The sequence below is a fragment of the Trichosurus vulpecula genome, chromosome 3 (assembly GCF_011100635.1).
Source record: "Trichosurus vulpecula isolate mTriVul1 chromosome 3, mTriVul1.pri, whole genome shotgun sequence".
Lineage (NCBI taxonomy): Eukaryota > Metazoa > Chordata > Mammalia > Diprotodontia > Phalangeridae > Trichosurus > Trichosurus vulpecula.
This window is the reverse complement of record NC_050575.1, coordinates 136225660-136239942: the sequence shown is the minus strand read 5'-3', so window position 1 is coordinate 136239942 and position 14283 is coordinate 136225660. Positions and strand designations below refer to the sequence as shown.

General features: G+C 38.0%; 1 protein-coding gene across 1 annotated transcript; it reads left to right on the top strand.

Moving 5' to 3' along the window:
* Positions 1–7401: 7401 nt before the first annotated feature.
* On the top strand, positions 7402–11404 carry CEBPG (CCAAT enhancer binding protein gamma). Its single transcript, XM_036749612.1, has one exon. The coding sequence runs from the start codon at positions 7528–7530 to the stop codon at positions 7975–7977; it is 450 nt and encodes a 149-aa protein (XP_036605507.1). The 5' UTR covers positions 7402–7527; the 3' UTR covers positions 7978–11404.
* The last annotated feature ends 2879 nt before the right edge of the window (positions 11405–14283 follow it).

Genomic DNA, 14283 nt, shown 5'->3' with positions numbered 1-14283 from the left:
GGGGAGGGGAGCGGTAGCAAAGTTTGAGTCCCGCCTCTATTGTTTACTTACCTGGGTGATCTTACGCTAGTCACTTCCTGGATCCTTAAACTTCGTGCTTTGAAATTTGTGGATTAGAAGTCTAAGCATTTATTAAGCTCTTTTGGTGTGCCCAGCTTTGGGCTAAGCGCTGGTGATATTAAGAAAGGCAAAAGCTGTTCCTTGCACTTAAGGAGCTCTCATTCTAATGGAGGAGACAACTTGAAAACAACTATGTACACACGGGACACGTAGGGGATAGAATGAGGGTAATCAGCAGAGGGGAGGCACCAGCCCTTGAAGGGTACTGGGAATGACTTCTGGTACAAGATGGGATTTTAGCCGAGACTTGAATTTCACCCAGGAAGAGAATTCTGGGCATAGGGGCGGGGAGCCCATCCAGGGTGCAGGGGTTCTTATCCTTTCCCGTGTCATAGATTCCCACTTGGCTCAGCTGAAGCTTGTGGACCCCTCAGAATTAGGGTCTTTTTTTACATTCATTTAAAAAAAATTTTGACTTCCAAATTCTCTTCCTCCAGTCCCTCCCCCACCCATTGAGAAGGCAAGCAATATGATAACAAGAGAAAAATGTTTTTAAGATGCATAAAATACATAGGATTACAAAGGAAATAAATTGTATTGAAATAGTTATTCTTTTTTAAGTTCATAAATCTCAGGTTGAGGACCCCTGTTAAACATGAGTTCAACTGCTATCTCCAGTACTTATTAACTGAGTGACCCTGGGCAAGTCACTTCTTTGTTTTCAGTTTCCTCCTGTGTAAAGTAGAAATAATAATAGGGCTTCACAGCTTCTTTGTGGGGTCAAAAAAGTAATAAATGAAAAGCATTTGAAGTGCTATGTAAATGTCAGCTATTTTCATTATTTATTGTTGGGATTATTATTTTATTTTCCCCATGAGAGGGTACTCAAGCCCAAGCTTGCTTTTTGTCTCCTTTCCCTTCTCCTTCACTATTTTCCTGTGCTGTTTCTGCTCCATCAAGAGTGGACCCCAGCTCAGCCTTCCCCTTCTCCCCCAGTCCAGGTGAACCTGTTGACCTTCACTTGCTCTTGCTCACAAGCCTGGAACGTAGCATGGGTTCATAATCCAGAATCATAAACCGTAAGGGGTTCTTTAAGAGCTTCTAGACCACCCCCATCATTCAGTTCTCCCATCAGCTGAACCTGAAAGGGGAAGGGATTTATTTGCCCAGTGTCACACTGAAAGTTAGTGGATAAGCTGGCTACCTGTGTTTCTTGACACCCAGACCCCTGTTAACCCTCCCAGAATGTCAAATGAATCTCTCCTCCTTCCCCTATTCCTCTTCAGAGCCACCTCCCTCTCCCCTGTGACCTCCTCAGAGCTACCCCTGCCCCCTTCCCCCCAATCAACTAGGCCCTGGGGAGCTAATTTCTGGCTCTCCTGCAGTGATACTGGGAGAGAGTTTTGTTTCTGTGTTGTGTGGGAGGGGAATATCACTTCCTATCATGATGTAGGAGCACAACCCAATATTCTCTGTCAACACTTCCTCCCCCTGGGGAAACATACCCCACCTCCTCCCTTGATTGGAGAAGTAGCCTGTTCTCTTGCTGGCTGCTAGCTTTGACCTCTGGAGTGAAGTGCTAAATACTAGTTTGGGGATCAGCGATAAGGGCATCTGGGGCTGGATGAACGAAATAAAAAGCTGAATGTTCTTTCCAGAAAGGCTTAAGTTTTAGTTTGTTTGCGAAATGTGTGTTTGACAACCCAGACTTATAATATTGGCCCCTTGGGATCAAGTGTGTTTCTAAATGTCAGGAAGGTGAACAGTATTATAAGTTATTACCAAAAGGAAACATATTTACTGTGTATTGTCCATATTTTTGCATGGTAAAGTTTTCAAAAGTGAACAGCAGTAGGTTTAGAAAAATTCTTGGGTCTTAATAAGATGGTTGTGAAAGAATGTCAGATGATATAGATGTAAATTGAAATATAGCAATAATATTCTTTTGTTTATGGGAATCAATTCTGATTTCTTGCAGTTCACAAATTGGATATAAACAAAGTATTCATTGTGGATGATCATGTAACATTCTGAGAGTCAACTGGGAAAAGAGGTGGGTATGAAAATTTATCACAGCAGCAAGAGAATTTGAAGTGAACATGAAGTTAATGAAAATGGTGAGCAGAAGTAATCATATAGAGGGAGTGATGGAAATGTAGAGTGTTTTTTTGTTAAGGTGTATTTTCTTCAGGGGCACTATATATCCCACCAGGGGGTAGGGTAAAAGAGGGGCATCCTGACTCTCAGACCCTTTCTTCCTTTTTACCTGAATATCCTGATCTTCATGCTTTTCCACTTTAGATACTTATGCATTTATCAGGTGTTATTTAATTGTAGTTATTTGTGGATTCGCCCATCTCCTCTACCACACTAGCTCCATGAGTGTAGGGACTTAAATAACTTTTGAACCTCCAGTTCCCAAAACCAGAAGCACTTAATAAATGTTAGATTCAATCAAAACTAAGCAAATACATTTTTTTCTTGTTTTTCCACTTTTACAGGCGGACATTCTTTTTTTCCCTTGAGCATTATGTTCTATTGTTATTCAAGTTATTTTTTTCATATTTCCATAGCAGTTTATTGAAAAAAATACATTTTAATAATACCTTTTGTCTTTACATCAGTCACTTCTCACCACTACTTTTATAGATTAAACCTTCCCTTGTGACAGAGTGTAATAATAAGGCAATAAACACAACATCAACGATAGTTGTGAATATTCCTATATAGTTCTGTATTACAAAATATTAGAGACTCTCCAAAAAGAAGATAAAAAAAGTATAACATTTGTTCAGACACCAGAGAACCATATCCCATAACCAAATGTTCAGCTCCCACAGCCAGTCAGCCCACTTTATCATAACAGCAAGGAACTTAAAACACCATATCACAGCCTGGAGCTGTGCCATCCCAAAACCTCTCTGACCTCCTGCTGGGGTGGTCTTCAAAACAAACTCACAGTACAGCTAAGTCAGCCTGTTAAGCTCTAACAATCACGAGGGCGGCCATTAGCAGCCATAACATATTTTTCTCTCAGCATTTCCTGTTACATGACTTCCTTTTCCTGTCAGCAAGCTCCTCCTACCACATGTAACTTAGGCTTCCTGTGCACAAGCAGGTCACATGGCCTATTAATGGGTGGGAAAGATCTTCAAATCTAATTGCTACTACACAGAGGAAAAATAAGCCAAAGACATATAATAAAGAGACCTCTGATAATGTATACAATAACTTGTCATCAGTCATTGCCTGTCATGGTAGACCCCTGTCTTTCTGTGTTTTATAATCTCCTCTCTGGGACTTTCATTGGTTTTCCATTACTCAGAGTTCAACTTCCTTTTAGGTATCTTCATGTACATTGTTATAGTCACTGTGTATAGTGTTCTCTGGGTTCTGCTTATTTTGTTGTGCATCAGTTCATGCAAATTTCACATGTCTCTGAATTCTTCATATTCATCAATTTTTACTGCACGTTAATATTGTATTACATTTGTATACTATAGTTTTTTGTTTTCATTGACCTAAAATGTTGATTTTTGAATGTTTTAAATTCAGTTTCAGGAGCAAGTTAAAAAAAATCCAGAAATAGATACGGCAAAACTTGGTTAGTTGTTCCAGTTGTACCGCTGTGTGACTTTGAATTAATTAATCTCTGTGGTATCTGGTTCCTCACATGTGAAATTAAAGGTTGAGCTAGATGGCCTGTAAGCTCCTTCTGACTTTTGATTAGGTGATTTCACAAATTGCATTCTGAGAAGCATATATAATTACTTAAGTCTGACTTAGAAAATAGTGTTTAAAGGAATTGTTTTTGACTTTTTAATACTGTCTATTATAAACTAAGTTATGGGTTCTAGTGAATCAGACTTTTACTTAGTAAAAATCTATATGTCTTGTTTGAGTTTTCAATCATTCTGAGAGTTCAATTTATTGAGATTATTCTTCCTCAAATTCTTGGTGATACAAAACAGATCATGTAAGTTAATTTTACCCGGGTCATATTTAGGCAAGGTTAATCAGGTTTTTTTACGTCTTCTGTTCTTCACATTATTGTAATTTTTCCTAGTATTCTTCCACCTCTCAGAGGGCTGTTATATATGATAATATTTTTTAAAAACAAAAAAAAGAAAGAAAAAGAAGAAAAAAATCAGCATAACTGATCACTAGGTTGAAAGTATGAAAATGTGCAGTGTGCAACACTTAAGGACTTCTCAATCCACAAAGGTGGGTTTAGGGTGGGGAGGTATCCTTTCATCAGAGCTCCTCAGAGGTTGGTTCATTTTTATTTTTTAATATTAGGAGTTTATTCTTAAAATAGATCCTGTGATCCTTGAAAAACATTTTTTCTTACTGTAAACAAAATTGAAAAAATCAAAATTTTTTGTATCCACATTGTTACCTTAGAGGCATTTTTCAAGGTTTTGAGGAAATCTCTGGTTCCTGATGGTCATTTGCCTAGTTTTGCCCAACTACATATCTTTAAAGTCACAAAAGGCATGCAAATTAATTATTCAGACCTCTTTTATCAGAAAAGATTTCAGAACACATTATAAATATCAGTTCAGTTTCTCTAGAGAGGTAAGTATCCAGTGGTAAATAAAGGTCACACCTATGAGTCATTGGTACAACCATAAGCAGGGCCCTAGAGAGCTGACATCTGAGTTGCATTCCTTGTTCTTACATTGCTTTGCCCTATCAAAGTAATATTAAACACATCTCCTAGCTGCATAAATTGCTTAAAGACCATTTTCAGTACATTATTAAAAATGGGGCCGTGTGGAAGGTGGGTTTCTCTAGGTGCCCAAGTTGTCCAACTCCTGTAAACAGTGGGAAACAAATAGTGACACCAAATACAAATAACATTTTAGACTTACCCACTTTGAAACTTGTTCTACAGGGGATAAGCGCGGGGCAGATAGTCAGAGTTGTATAATGCTGTAAGTATATATTGAAAAATAGGATGATTAATCAGGAAAGATGGTGAACTGAGTAGAAAGAGGAGCTGCCATACTGTAGAAAAATAGACAAGAGGTGGCCCAAAGAGCTTTGTTTTCTGAAGTCCCTCCTACTATTTTCTCGCAGTAATCACAAACTTTGTGGAGTGCGAAGACATTTTAGTAACATCTTAAATTAGAATGAAGCTGCTTTAAGAGAGTTTCATGCTAGAAAAGACTGTGTAAGATGAATCTAGCAGAACAGCTTGTCACTTACCTTGTTTCTGGGAGGCCTTGAATCTAAGCGTGCAGATCTTTGTTAAGGTAAAAAAATATGAGGAATGTGTGAATTTTAATCAGGTTAGAAAAAAATATGAATTATCTAGGCATCTCCCAAATCCAATTATGATAGATTGAAGGTGTTTATTTTTACATTTTTGCTGTAGCTCATATGAGTATTGGTGTTTCTTTTCATTATTGTATAAAAATACCCTGAGCTTTCTGTATGATACTGATTTTGGAAGCAATGGTTGAATTTGAGAGTCATGACTCAATAAGAATGTTGGCGGGAATTTGCAGTTTTCAGATCCAGTTTTAATCTGAAGCATTTCCAAATGCTTCACACTTGAAATGATTCTTATGAAAGGGATAAAGGCACCACCCTGCTTCCAGTAGGCTGAGCTTTGGGGTAGTAGCTAGTCTAATGTGAACCCAGCATTTCTTTTTGTGTTCACTGTATACATTTGAAATGCTCTGATTTTTCTGTCCAATACATAAATAGTAAAAGCCCAATTTGTTTGAAAAGATGCTGAAATCTAAACTTAGGGTTTTAATGTATCTCTTTGACTTAGCAGTAAATGATTTGTCCATAAAAATAACACTTTTCCCTGAAAGGCTGAGACTGAATGATGGTCTGATCCATCTAGAATTTGCCTTAGTGATGACCTCCCATTTTCTTAAGTACAGTATGCTGCAAGCTTACTGCTCGTAGTTGATTAATTTGTGAATGCCATCAGGAGAGGCATCTGGTTTAGCTGTTTAGACACACGGAAACCTTTTTCAGTGTAGATTATTGGAGTCTTACAGCTCTTTGCTATAGTAAACTGGAAATTAGTTTTGAGTCACAACTTTGATCCACTTTTCTTGGTGTGGTGTTCTTTTAATTACATGGATTTAATATCTTTAGGGACTCTGGCCTTACCTGTGGCTAAGAGTACCTACTTGATGATATTTTAGTCCAGATTTTTAGTGGTTTTTTTTTTTTAGCCAGATAAGTGATTTCATTGGTGTATTGAGCTCCAAGTGGGGATGGGCAACTGCTCTACAACTTTTAATCTTAGAGAAGGTGGCCTGGGACACTGAGAGAAGTCAGTTGCTGAGGGTCCCATTGAGGTGGGGCGTGAACTCAGATCTCCCTGACTCCAAAGTCAGCTCTCTAGCTATCATGCAATGCTGCTTCTCTCTTTGGTGTCATATTTCTGTTTTTTATTTTGAACCAGAGATATATTTTTCATGCCCTCTTTCTTTTTTAGCATGATGCCTATATGTATGGATCATGATGAATCTGTTGAGTCTTGTTCAAAAACCTTTTTGTGTCCCCCAAATCCCCCCCAACAGAGGAAGCTGAGTTTGGCGCATAGGGAGCAGAATTAGAACTAATCATAAACTGTTAAAGCTTGAAGCAAGGGGCCTTAGAAATCTTCTAGCCCAACTCCCTCCTTTATACATAGGAGAATTTGGGCCTGGAGGTCTCCCTTCCCCCACAGTCTAGGACTCTTTGGGGCCTTTGCCATCTCCAGGCTGGACCTAGGTTGGCCCCAGAGTCAGATATTTGAGGGAGTACCAAATGTAACTGATGAATAAAATAGCCAAGGGCCAATAATTGGATGGCCTCTGTGTAGAAAAGGTGATCCTAGGAGAGAACATTAAATTGAAAGGATATAAAAAGATCCAACTAAGACTTTTTTTCACTCCACACTGAACAAATAAGTAATAGTGTTAAATGGCTGCAGGGATAACTTAAGTTAATATTAGACAATCTCCTTATAACTGGAAGAAAAGTTAGGCAATGTAATAAACTGTCTAGGGAGGTTGTGAAACGACCATTACTGGAGATTCTGAGTGCTGAACTAGACGTCCGTCAGGGATGGTTTTTTGGAGAATTGCAATCTGTCCTCCCCTAGTACTGGAGCTGGAAAGCATGACCCATTAAATAATCCTTCCAAATTAAATGATTTGAGACTTCTGAAACATCTGAGAAGTTGGCAGTTCTGCCAGAGACTTTTTTCCAGTACAAAAACCATGTTGGATAGACCATTGCTAAGATTATGTTAAATATAGGCAAGTGCAGTCTCTTTTAAACCTGTTATTTAAAATGTCTAATAATGTTTATTTTTCTCTTAGGTACATGTGAAGATTTTTTGGCAGTTGAGTGTGGAAACTCTTGGTCACCTGTATCTTCCTTTAGCCCTTTTTTTGCTCCCCTCCCCACCATTTCTAACTGTGTGCTGTGGTTAAAGAAGGGTCTGTCCAAATGAGCAAGACATCCCAACAGAGCAGTACTGCAGGAGCAAATGGAATAAGTGTTATTCACACACAGGCACATGCCAGTGGTTTGCAGCAGGTTCCTCAGGTGGTGCCAGTCAGCCCTGGGGGAGGAGGCAAAGCTGCACCTCCCAGCAAGCAAAGCAAAAAAAGTTCTTCTATGGATAGGAACAGTGACGAGTATCGGCAACGAAGGGAGCGGAACAACATGGCGGTGAAAAAGAGTCGGTTAAAAAGCAAGCAGAAAGCCCAGGATACTTTGCAGAGGGTCAACCAGCTTAAAGAAGAGAACGAACGCTTGGAAGCAAAAATTAAACTGCTGACTAAGGAATTAAGTGTGCTTAAAGATTTGTTTCTTGAGCATGCACACAATCTGGCAGACAACGTACAGCCTATGAGCACTGAAAGCACTACAAATCCCGATAACACAGGACAATAGAAGGGTTGCTTCACAGTCTTGGGGAATTGAACTTTAGGAGGTGTGACTTACACCACTCACATAGTATCAAAGCTGATCTGTTTTAATATTTAAAGATCCTTTTTGGGATATTTTCTAGGTTAAGCACTGAAGATTTGATTAGCCTAAAATGTTAACTTGTTTGTCTGTTTTGAAGTAATAAGTTACTTTTTATCAAAAGTTAGATAACTTTTTGAAAGACATAAAAATCTTAGAACTTGATGTTATTGCTAAGACTTGGATTTCCCCAGAAATGCTCATTATCTTTTTTGGCATGGAGGAATAGGAGTATACCAGGCAAATGGCAGATCGGGCAGAAGTTTGCCGGTTTTAATGGATGAAGAGAATTGGATGAAAAAAAATTAATGTTAAATATTCTTTTAAAAATCTGTACACTGTAATATAAATTGGCTGTTTAGAGACAGATCAGTTTAGAATACGGGGGTTATAAATACATTGTTTTAATGTAATTAGAAGTTTTTCCCTAGTTGGCATAAATTACTTGTCAATAGTATGGTTCAGCAGTGATGGCTAAAGTGTTACAAATGATTATTATAAACAGGGGATTATAAATGTGTTATGTAGCAAATTGAAATTGGCATACCCAAACTGTAAATGGCTAAAGGAGCAATTGGATTAGTATTTATTCTTCTAAGCCTCTATGTCAGTGACATTTGTTAGAATTCTCCTTTCAGGTTTTCTGGGATTATAGGGCTATATGAAAAAAAAATCAGGAATGTTTAGGACAACTCAGAAAAACTTAAGTGTCTCTAAGTGTAACTTTCAAGAATTGTTAAAATAGACCTTATTGGCTACATATATTGAAAAGTACTTCCTGTAGTATACTAGCAGCTTGTTTAGTATTTTGTTCAAGAGGTAGTTTTACTAAGAAGGGAACTTTTCTTAGGTCACAATTTTATAAGGGAGCATTCATTAAAAAGTAAATTTTTAAAAATTTTAACAAAAGAGTGATTACTTAAAAATACGTGGATGACTTCATACTTTTCCTGAAAATACAATGGTACTGTACCATTAAGGTCTTTCATAAAAGACAAACTAAGATGTCAAACCCCTTTAACTTATTTCATCGTTTGTAATATCAGCCTGGCATATTTCTTGTCTGGTCATTGCATTATACTCTTCCAAATCTTTTTGCACCATTTACTTCCATTCATTAACTTTTAAGCCTGAGTGCCCTGTAAACATATTTAGAAAGAGTATGTTGGTAAAAAAGTTGTTAGGATGCTGATAGAGAAAGTACAAAATTATTTTGTGATTAAAAATGTCAAAGGGAAGCTCTAGAGACTATTCCATTTGATAGTAGCAGTTCAGAAGTCTTTCTTAACATTTTTTTGGCTCTGCTTTATCTTATCTGTTTTACTTTGTAATTTTACATGGGCCTGGCTTCCTCGCCATTTAGTAGAACTCATCTACTCTGTTGAGGAAAGGAAGCCAGACTACCCAACAGGTAAATCTGTTTCCTTCTGTCTGCTTCCTGGTTTCTAGCTGTAGTGCAGTGCTTCATACCAGTATAATTGAGACAGTTGAGGGAAGTAGGAGGGCCTTTTATTTACTGAGTGGAATACTTTGCAGTGGAACATGTGGAGGTTTTGAATAACTAGGGTGATAAACTCCCCTTTCCTGGCATCTAAGCCATTTTGCTCGTCAGGATAGCTCTTTAGCTTAGGGGAAGGGAGAGACTGGAAACTCTATGGGATAAAATTGCTGATTAAGGTTTAGTTTATATTGTCAAATTTGAGCCAATTTTAATCTTGTATTAGACTCAGTAGATGGAGTTGTGATAAATGACATTGGGCTTGCTTATTGGAATAGGGTGAGAGTTAGCTAAAGCCTTTGTAGTTGTAGCTCTGTTTGTGAAGATAGGAACCATATGTCTGTTTATGAATGATTGGACCTTTCTTGGAAAGATACTGACTTCATATGGAGCAAGGAAAGAGTATGGGGGTTTTGTAAGGACCAGTTCACTGTGTTGGCTTGAAATGTTTATCTACCTGTTAAAGCTAATAGAGGTTTTGATTAACTAGGTCACCTCATATAAGTCTTCAGAAGCAGATTGAAGCTGGATCATCTCACTAATATTTTAAAATGAAAGTCTCATAACTGGGGACATCAGGTCACTATGTCAAGCACATACGGTTCTAGACTTTTTTTTCTCTCTTGTATAATTTGCTGAAAAACACACCCATCATAGAAGTACAGAATGACAGCTTATAGAAATGTAGTCAAATCCCCTTATGGTATAGATGAGGAAACTAAGGTACAGAAAAGTTGTGATTCGCCAAAGATCACATGGCAAATTAGTGACTGAGCTAAGACTAGTATCCAGATCTCCTGACTTCCAGTCCAATGCTCTTTGCTCTGCATGGTGTTAATAACCTCATCAGACTTGATATGTTTTTCAGTGATCCCATGGGGATTCGTGGGTGCTATTGGGGGTGTTAGATGTGTGTTAAGTATCTTAAAATCGGCTAAAATATAACTTGAAACTATTTCTTAAGTGGATTCAAGCTTTCATGTTTGAGCTAAGTAAATTGCAGAGTTTTAGTTTAAGATATAATAGAGACAAATTTCATAGTATACAAAAGTAGAGGTACATCTGTAATACCTTAATATGTCTGGTTGGAACAAGGGCTTCGGTTTTTAGTAGAATAACAGTAAGTACATAATTCAAAGGAAAACCAAATGTTGGGAAATGACCAAGTTGAGAGCTTCTGAGATGATCAAGTTACTATGTATTCTTAGTGCTGCCCTGAAGCCATAAGATTTGGTTTGCGAGTTAAGCCATTCTTTTGGCCAATGTTCTTAGTCTCTACACAAACTGGTTGGCTGGTGGTCTTCAATTTGTGTTTTAATCTTCTGTGCTTTTGAGGTTATAAGTTTCTGAATAGAAATAACTTCAGAGTGCAAGATTTCATCCTCTAAAAGCTTACTATTGCTTAGACTCAGTCTGTTTCATTGACTTAATGTTAGAACAAGAGCTCAGGCACTCTAGAAAACATGCTAACAGAATGGAACCACATTCTAGAAAATCAGGGCTTAGAAAATTTGGAAATTGACATAAATTGGAAGTGTGTGTGTGCAATTTAAAGCACTTCCGCTTTCTCTGTTGTCTTTAGCAGACCTAAAATATTTAACCTAAACCAGATAGTGCTCAGAGTACTCCAAACTGCCTTAGAGATAGGGAAACTGGTTTTTATGTTGAATTGACAGAAGCTAAGGAGAAGAAAGACCACTTAATGGCTGTTAGCTCTGCCTCTCAGGAAAAAAATAAAAGTACCAACTTGTTCTTTCTATTCCTGGCTTTTCTCAGTTTGTGAGATTTCTATTTTTTTAATAAAATTTGATTTCTTCCAATGAATTTGAAATAAAAATCTTTGGAACAATGGCACCCATTTGCATTTTTACTTAAAAAGATTGTATACACAAGGCTTTTTTGATAATGAACAAATTGGGTGGATGAGAGTTGGGAGATCTGTTATTCGGACTTTGAAATGTTTTTGCCTCTGATGGGAACTAGATTTTAATTAGCTGGGGGAATAATTTCATGTAGTATTTGGTGTTTTATTTTTGGTTCTTTAGATATCACCTCTTAATTAAGAGTTATCCTATATGTAGAATTAAGAAAGCAGTAAATTGGGTTTTACTGATTAAATAGGTAACCTTGTTTCCTAGTGAAGGGAAAAGATTCATTCATGTTTGTCTTAAGTCTAATCTTATCTAGCATTTTTCAAGAGTTATAAAAATTGAATTTTCCTAAATGATTTCAGAATTGGGACTTGGTTTGAAAGGCTAAATTAGTTGAAGGACACTCATAAGTGTCAGGCTTAGCCATTCTGCCTGTCTGACCAGGCCACTTTTGTTCTCATCAGGACATTCAGACTCTGAAGGGGTAACATTTTTAAAGTAATAGATAATACAGCATTTTGTTTATCAGATAGTTAATGGAATTTAATGTTCAGAGGAAAATGAGGTTAGAATATTTTTTACTCATATTTCAAACATCATAAAATGCCTTGGAAATTATTCCTACTTTCTCTGCCTCATAAATGAAAGCAATGGACTATGACTTAAGGTGTGCTTTGTCCCTTTTGTTTTTATGATTTGGAGGCAGTGCAGTATTGAATAACTTAGAATCCAGGAGTGTTATTTGGCACCTAGTTCTTTGATGAGGCCGTGTCTTTGGAGTAAATTGGTACCTGCTACTGTTTTTACAGTTTTTGTAGTTCTGCATTTTGTATCTCGGTAAGAATGACAGGGATCTTCCAGGTTAATTGCTACAAGATGCAGTACAGTGAGGTTCAATGATATGCCCAGCTACTGCTTTTAAGTTTCTCTTGCTCAAGGTGCCCTGCAGAGAAGATTTAACCATGGAACCTTCTTGTGCTTGGTGGCTCACTGCAAGGTGAGTAAAAGGGGTAAGTAAAAGTGAAAATATCAGAAGGCAGAGAAGAAGTGCCTTGAGACAGTCGAATGTGAGAACTGGTGGCCATGAGTGGAGGTTATGGTGATTGGGCTGGCCTGTAGATGCTTCTTCCTGTATCTAATATCTATGGAATTTTTCTGGTGCAGATATAGCCTATACTTAACCTTTGAAGGAGTAAACTTGGACTTACCTAACAGTGTTTGAAAGGTCTGTACTCAACTCTTTACCTGACCCTCACAAAAAGTAGGGAAAAATCATAGCTTTAGTGATGAAAGGGACCTTTGAAGGCATCTAGTCCAGTTTCCTCCTTTACATTTTAGGAAACTGAGCCCCACAGAGGTTAAGGGATCAGTCCTAGGATAGTCACACAAGTAATAAATTGGCAGATGCAGATGTTAAATTCAGATCCCCTGACTCCAACTCCAGCATGCTTTCCACTGCACCACGTATTGCCTCCCCATTTCTAGCCCAAGTCAAATGGATCATATTTCCTGGGGAGGAATAAGAATTCCAAAGTTGCCTATATATAAAATTTCTTAATTAAAAAAATAGTTGAAATTGCAGAACTGAGCATTAGGATGAAATGGGATGATGAGACTCTTCTATAGTTGTTGGCTGCTTCTACTTGACAGAAGTATAATGGTGGTTTGTTTTTCACTAAAGGCTGATTAGTGATGATTGTCCTGTCTTAACTCCCGGTCTCTTTACCCCTTCCCCTCAACTTTCAAATAGTACGTAATGCTACTATTTTTGTTTAATAAATTACTAGCTAAAAGCTATCTGTTGCAAAATGAACACTAGTGTATACTTCTAAGAGGGTGTTGGAAAGATTACTGAACTGAGTCAGAAAATCTGAATTCCCACACTTAATAGCTGTGACATAGGCAACTCACTGGAACTAGGAGACTTTGTTTCAACATTGTGAGGGCCTTGAGGACAGGGACTGTCTTTTGCCTCCTTTTGTATCCCTAGCATTTAGCACCGTGCCTGGCACCAACAGGCACTTCATAAGTGTTTGATTGATCTATCTAGTCAATTGTTCAGTCTTGTCCGATTCTTCATAACCCCATGGACCATAGCATGCCAGGCTCTTCTGTGCTCCACTATCTCCTGAAGTCTGTCCAAGCTCATGTATGTTCTTTCCTTCCATCCATCAATCCATCTATCTATTGTTGCTTCTAACTTTCCATCTAATCCTCTGCTATCCCCTTTTTTGCCCTCAATCATTCCCAACATCAGGGTCTTTTCAAATGAGTCCTTTCTTAAAACTTTTGTGGCCAAAGTATTTAAGCTTCAGCTTCTGTATCTAATTCCAGTGAGTAGTCTGAATTAATTTCTTTAAGTATCGACTGTTTTGATCTTGATGTCTAAGGGACTCAAAAGTCTTCTCCAGCACCACGATTTAAAGCGTCAGTTCTGTGGTGGTCAGCTCTCCTTATAGTCCAACTTTCACAAGCCATACAGTGCTCCCGGAAAAATGACTGCTTTGACTATATGGACCTTTGTTGGCTTGGTGATGTCTTTGCTTTTTAGTACGCTGTCCAGTTATGCCATAGCTTTCCTCCCAAGGAGCAAGTGTCTTAATTTTGTGGCTGCAGTTGCCATCTGCAGTGATCTTTGAGCCCAAGGATATCAATTCTGACACCGCTTCCATTTCTTCTCCCTCTATTTGCCAGGAAGTGATGGGACCAATTGTCAAGATCTTAGTGTTGTTTTTTTTAGGTTAAGCTTTAAGTCAGCTTTTACACTCTCCTCTTCCACCCTCATGAGGAGGCTTCTCAGCTCACTTTCTGCCATCAGTGGTATCATCTGTCTAGCTGAGATTGTTGGTATTTCTGGTAACC